The 6,257-nt window shown below is 44.4% G+C and overlaps 1 protein-coding gene across 2 annotated transcripts in view; it reads left to right on the top strand.

The window, feature by feature from the left end:
* Positions 1–3,996, top strand: part of selenbp1 (selenium binding protein 1) — a 17,457-nt gene extending 13,461 nt beyond the window's left edge. The window contains exons 9-13 of one of the 2 annotated variants that reach the window (XM_059339957.1): positions 394–515; positions 596–688; positions 1,127–1,245; positions 1,925–2,114; positions 2,318–3,996. In XM_059339957.1, coding sequence (XP_059195940.1) covers positions 394–515; positions 596–688; positions 1,127–1,245; positions 1,925–2,087 — 497 coding nt within the window. In that variant the 3' untranslated portion in view covers positions 2,088–2,114; positions 2,318–3,996. Of the gene's footprint in view, positions 1–393; positions 516–595; positions 689–1,126; positions 1,246–1,924; positions 2,117–2,147 lie in introns of both variants that reach the window. The other variant, XM_059339956.1, reaches the window with a different exon arrangement.
* The last annotated feature ends 2,261 nt before the right edge of the window (positions 3,997–6,257 follow it).

The following is a 6,257-nucleotide window of genomic DNA, read 5'->3' as shown; positions in this document are numbered from 1 at the left end:
CTGTCTGCCTGTCTGTCTGCCTGCCTGTCTGTCTGTCTGTCTGTCTGCCTGTCTCCCTGTCTGTCTGTCTGTCTCCCTGTCTGTCTGTCCCCTGTCTGCCTGTCTGCCTGTCTGTCTGTCTGTCTGACTGGTGACCTGTCTACCTGTCTGTCTGTCTCCCTGCCTGTCTGTCTGTCTGTCTGTCTGACTGCCTGTCTGTCTGTCTGTCTGCCTGTCTGTCTGTCTGTCTGTCTGTCTGTCTGCCTGTCTGTCTGTCTGTCTGTCTGTCTGTCTGTCTGGTGACCTGTCTACCTGTCTGTCTCCCTGCCTGTCTGTCTGTCTGTCTGACTGGTTACCTGTCTTTCTGCCTGTCTGTCTGACTGCTGACCCGTCTGTCTGCCTGTCTGTCTGCAGGTCTGATCACAGACATCCTGATCTCGTTGGACGACAGGTTCCTCTACTTCAGTAATTGGCTCCACGGTGACATCAGGCAGTATGACATCACCGATAGGAGGAAGCCACGATTGGTCGGCCAGGTCTGACATCACCACACCTGTCACCAGGGACGACCAGGTGGACTGCAGAGTGAGACAGCTAACCTGTCTGTCTGTTCCAGGTGTTCCTGGGAGGAAGCATCGTCAGCGACGGTCCGGTCCGAGTCCTGGAAGACCCCGAGAACCAGCCGCAGCCCCCCCCTCGCATCATCCAGGTACCACAGACAGGCAGGCAGGGAGACAGGCAGGGAGACAGACAGGAGGCAGGGAGACAGGCAGGGAGACAGACAGGAGGCAGGGAGGGAGACAGGGAGGGAGACAGGTAGGGAGACAGACAGGCAGGCAGGGAGACAGGCAGGGAGACAGGGAGGGAGACAGGCAGGGAGACAGACAGGCAGGCAGGGAGGGAGGGAGGGAGGGAGACAGGGAGGGAGACAGACAGGAGGCAGGGAGGGAGACAGGGAGGGAGACAGGTGGACCTGTCTTCTGGTTCTCTGAAGGGGTTTATTTATTTTTCATTTTTTATCTGATTAATTATTGATCTGTCTGTCTCTTCACCTGTCTGTCTGTCTCTTCACCTGTCTGTCTGTCTCTCCACCTGTCTGTCTGTCTCTTCACCTGTCTGTCTGTCTCTCCACCTGTCTGTCTCTCAGGGGAGGCGTGTCCCTGGTGGTCCTCAGATGTTGCAGCTGAGTCTTGACGGACGGAGACTCTACGTGACGACGTCCCTCTACAGCGGCTGGGACAAACAGTTCTACCCCGACATGACCCGGTCAGTACCCGCACTGCTGCAGTACTACTGCAGTACTACTGCAGTACTACTACAGTACTACTACAGTACTACTACAGTTCTACCCCGACATGACCCGGTCAGTACCCGCACTACTGCAGTACTACTGCAGTACTACTGCAGTACTACTATAGTACTACTACAGTTCTACCCCGACATGACCCGGTCAGTACCCGCACTACTGCAGTACTACTGCAGTACTACTGCAGTACTACTACAGTACTACTACAGTTCTACCCCGACATGACCCGGTCAGTACCCGCACTACTGCAGTACTACTGCAGTACTACTGCAGTACTACTATAGTACTACTACAGTTCTACCCCGACATGACCCGGTCAGTACCCGCACTACTACAGTACTACTGCAGTACTACTACAGTACTACTACAGTTCTACCCCGACATGACCCGGTCAGTACCCGCACTACTGCAGTACTACTGCAGTACTACTGCAGTACTACTACAGTTCTACCCCGACATGACCCGGTCATTACCCGCACTACTGCAGTACTACTACAGTACTACTACAGTACTACTACAGTTTTACCCCGACATGACCCGGTCAGAACCTGCAATCCTGCAGTAGTGTAGTACGACTACATATAGTACTGCAGTACTACTGCAATAATAATATACTCTGTGTACCTGTCTGTGTGTCAGAGGGGGGTCCGTGATGATGCAGATCGATGTGGACTCTGCTGGGGGGGGTCTGACCCTGAACGAGGACTTCCTGGTGGACTTCGGTAAAGAACCAGACGGTCCGGTTCTAGCCCACGAGCTGCGCTACCCGGGAGGAGACTGCACCTCCGACATCTGGATCTAACACCTGGATCTGGATCTGGATCTGGATCTAGGATCTGGATCTGGATCTGGATCTGGATCTGGATCTGGATCTAGGATCTGGATCTAGGATCTGGGTCTGGATCTAGGATCTGGATCTGGATCTAGGATCTAGGATCTGGATCTGGATCTAGGATCTGGATCTGGATCTAGGATCTGGATCTGGATCTGGATCTAGGATCTGGATCTAGGATCTGGATCTGGATCTAACACCTGGATCTGGATCTAGGATCTGGATCTGGATCTGGATCTGGATCTAACATCTGGATCTAAACCAGCGAGACGAGAAGTCATCAGTTATCTCATTATCATCAACGCTGCACATTAAACAGTAGAAATTATAAAAACACAATAAAAACACGATAAAACAGAGACGAGCAGTTTGTGCTGAAATATGAGACACCAGAAACAACTTTGAATTATTTATATTTGAATTTTAATTGCTTCACTTGAATTCAGTTCATTCAGTTCATTCAGTTCTCACAATTCAAATTCAAAATTCGGCCAATCAGCATCTCCGTTGTTTTTTCGTTGCCACCCGGTTGCCATGGCGCCTCGTCGGCCAATCAGCATCTCCGTTTCCTACCAGATGTTCGTTGCAGAGAATTTAAATTAAAAGTTGAGAACTGAATGTTCAGTTCCAAAATAATAAATTAATTTTTAAAGTACAATTCAGATTCAGTTTTTCAATGCAATGATCCAAATCAAGTATAAATGATTCAGATTCAGTTTATGACTCATATTTCATCTTTCAGTCTGTAGAGCAGCTTCACGTTAATTTACACCAGCAGAAGTTTTTTATACGAAACATAAAGAAACACAACTTATATAAACAGACACAAACAGGATTATAAATAAATAATAATTAACCCTTTGGGCCCTCTGGACATTTTCAACCATATTTGTCATTTTTTACTTTTGTTTTGGCAATTATTCTGGCTGTGATGCTGCAAATTACAAGATTTTTGGAAGGATTTTTTTCTTGATATATTTTGAAATTCAAATTTAAATGTTTCTAATAGGTCAATAATAAAAAAAATGCTACAAAAACTCCACAGATTAATATTTTTTTCTAGTTTTTTTCTGCATAAACTTTTTAAAAAATATTATTCTGTAAAGGTTTCATATCGTTTTTCTGGAAGTGGACATTTTCAGCCCAACCGGTCTGAAAGGGGAGTCAATTTTAAATCTGACACAAAACTAAAAATGCATTTAAATCAATCTTGTTCTTAATCTTTGACATATTCAAGACTGTGATAAAAACCAACGCACAGCCAAAAATATTGATCAAACGGGCATTTAAAGGGTTAAAATCCTCAAACTCTGAATGTTTTGTTGGGTTTTTATCACATTTACTGATGAACAAAGAGCTGGTTTTCTGCCAGACGGGTCATTTTTCACTTTTGTTTTGGCAATCATTTTGGCTGTGATGCTGCAAATTACATGTTTTTTTGTGAAGAAGGATTTTTTCCTTGATATATCTTGAAAATAACTCAATTTTTTGGCGTTTTTCCTTTGAAAAACAGTGACAACATGCAATCAAACTGCATTTAAAGGGTTAAAATACTCAAAATCTTTGAATGTTTAAACATTTTGAGCAGGGCAGAAGTTGTTTAAGAGGTTTATGCAGAAAAAATATGAATATGTAAAGTTTTTATAGCACTTTTTGGAGGTGGACAAGTAAATTAGAGCGGGCCCAAAGGGTTAAAAACATCAAATACACATTCAGAAAGTTTCCCAATAAAACAACAGAAAGGTTTCGATGGTTAGTGTCATATTATTCTGATTATTGATCATAACTCCTGTCTTGTTCTTGGGCCTCCTGCTGTGACCTCAGCGCCCCCTGCTGGCCGCTCTCACTCACTGTTTAAATAAAGTTCTGTTGAAACATCCCACTGCCTCGTGTCTTCTTTAATCATCACACAAAACATCAATAATAACAACAATACAAAGACATAAATAAGGCAGCTGTAACATGATGTGATTCATTACATCATCAGGTTGTTAATTATGTATTTATATTATAGAGAAATAATTAAATTCAATAAAGGAGATAATAACACAAACGGGCCGGCGTTAAAATTTAATTTCTCAGAAAAATTCATGTAGCACTGAAACCATAAAAGCAGAATTTGTTGTGTAGTACCTGTAGTACCCTGTAGTACCTGTAGTACCCTGTAGTACCCTGTAGTACCTACAGTACCTATAGTACCCTGTAGTACCTGTAGTACCCTATAGTACCTGTAGTACCTGTAGTACCCTGTAGTACCTGTAGTACCTGTAGTACCCTGTAGTACCTACAGTACCTATAGTACCTGTAGTACCCTGTAGTACCTATAGTACCCTGTAGTACCTGTAGTACCCTGTAGTACCCTGTAGTACCTACAGTACCTATAGTACCCTGTAGTACCTGTAGTACCCTATAGTACCTGTAGTACCTGTAGTACCCTGTAGTACCTGTAGTACCTGTAGTACCCTGTAGTACCTACAGTACCTATAGTACCTGTAGTACCTGTAGTACCTGCAGTACCTGCAGTACCCTGTAGTACCTATAGTACCTGCAGTACCTGTAGTACCTGTAGTACCCTGTAGTACCCTATAGTACCTGTAGTACCTGTAGTACCTATAGTACCTGTAGTACCCTGTAGTACCTGTAGTACCTGTAGTACCCTGTAGTACCCTGTAGTATCTGTAGTACCTATAGTACCTGTAGTACCCTGTAGTACCTGTAGTACCTGTAGTACCTGTAGTACCCTGTAGTACCTGTAGTACCTGTAGTACCTGTAGTACCTGTAGTACCCTGTAGTACCCTGTAGTACCTACAGTACCTATAGTACCCTGTAGTACCTGTAGTACCCTATAGTACCTGTAGTACCTGTAGTACCCTGTAGTACCTGTAGTACCTGTAGTACCCTGTAGTACCTACAGTACCTATAGTACCTGTAGTACCCTGTAGTACCTATAGTACCCTGTAGTACCTGTAGTACCCTGTAGTACCCTGTAGTACCTACAGTACCTATAGTACCCTGTAGTACCTGTAGTACCCTATAGTACCTGTAGTACCTGTAGTACCCTGTAGTACCTGTAGTACCTGTAGTACCCTGTAGTACCTACAGTACCTATAGTACCTGTAGTACCTGTAGTACCTGCAGTACCTGCAGTACCCTGTAGTACCTATAGTACCTGCAGTACCTGTAGTACCTGTAGTACCCTGTAGTACCCTATAGTACCTGTAGTACCTGTAGTACCTATAGTACCTGTAGTACCCTGTAGTACCTGTAGTACCTGTAGTACCCTGTAGTACCCTGTAGTATCTGTAGTACCTATAGTACCTGTAGTACCCTGTAGTACCTGTAGTACCTGTAGTACCTGTAGTACCCTGTAGTACCTGTAGTACCTATAGTACCTGTAGTACCCTGTAGTACCCTGTAGTATCTGTAGTACCTATAGTACCTGTAGTACCTGTAGTACCTGTAGTACCTGTAGTACCCTGTAGTACCTGTAGTACCTATAGTACCTGTAGTACCCTGTAGTACCCTGTAGTATCTGTAGTACCTATAGTACCTGTAGTACCCTGTAGTACCCTGTAGTATCTGTAGTACCTGTAGTACCTGTAGTACCCTGTAGTACCTGTAGTACCTGCAGTACCCTGTAGTACCTGTAGTACCTGTAGTACCTATAGTACCTGTAGTACCTATAGTACCTGTAGTACCTGTAGTACCTGCAGTACCTGTAGTACCCTATAGTACCTGTAGTACCTGTAGTACCTATAGTACCTGTAGTACCTATAGTACCTATAGTACCTGTAGTACCTGCAGTACCCTGTAGTACCTGTAGTACCTATAGTACCTGTAGTACCTATAGTACCTGTAGTACCTGTAGTACCTATAGTACCTGTAGTACCTGTAGTACCTATAGTACCTGTAGTACCTATAGTACCTGTAGTACCTGTAGTACCTGCAGTACCTATAGTACCTATAGTACCCTATAGTACCTGTAGTACCTGTAGTACCTGCAGTACCTATAGTACCTATAGTACCCTATAGTACCTGTAGTACCTGCAGTACCCTGTGTCTCCAGTCCAGCAGGCGGCGTCGCTGCAGCGGAAGCAGACAGTAAAAGCAGCAGCAGAAGAAGAAGCAGACAGTAAAAG

This window comes from Centropristis striata, chromosome 8 (assembly GCF_030273125.1).
Source record: "Centropristis striata isolate RG_2023a ecotype Rhode Island chromosome 8, C.striata_1.0, whole genome shotgun sequence".
Taxonomy (NCBI): domain Eukaryota; kingdom Metazoa; phylum Chordata; class Actinopteri; order Perciformes; family Serranidae; genus Centropristis; species Centropristis striata.
This window is presented reverse-complemented; position numbering and strand designations above follow the sequence as displayed.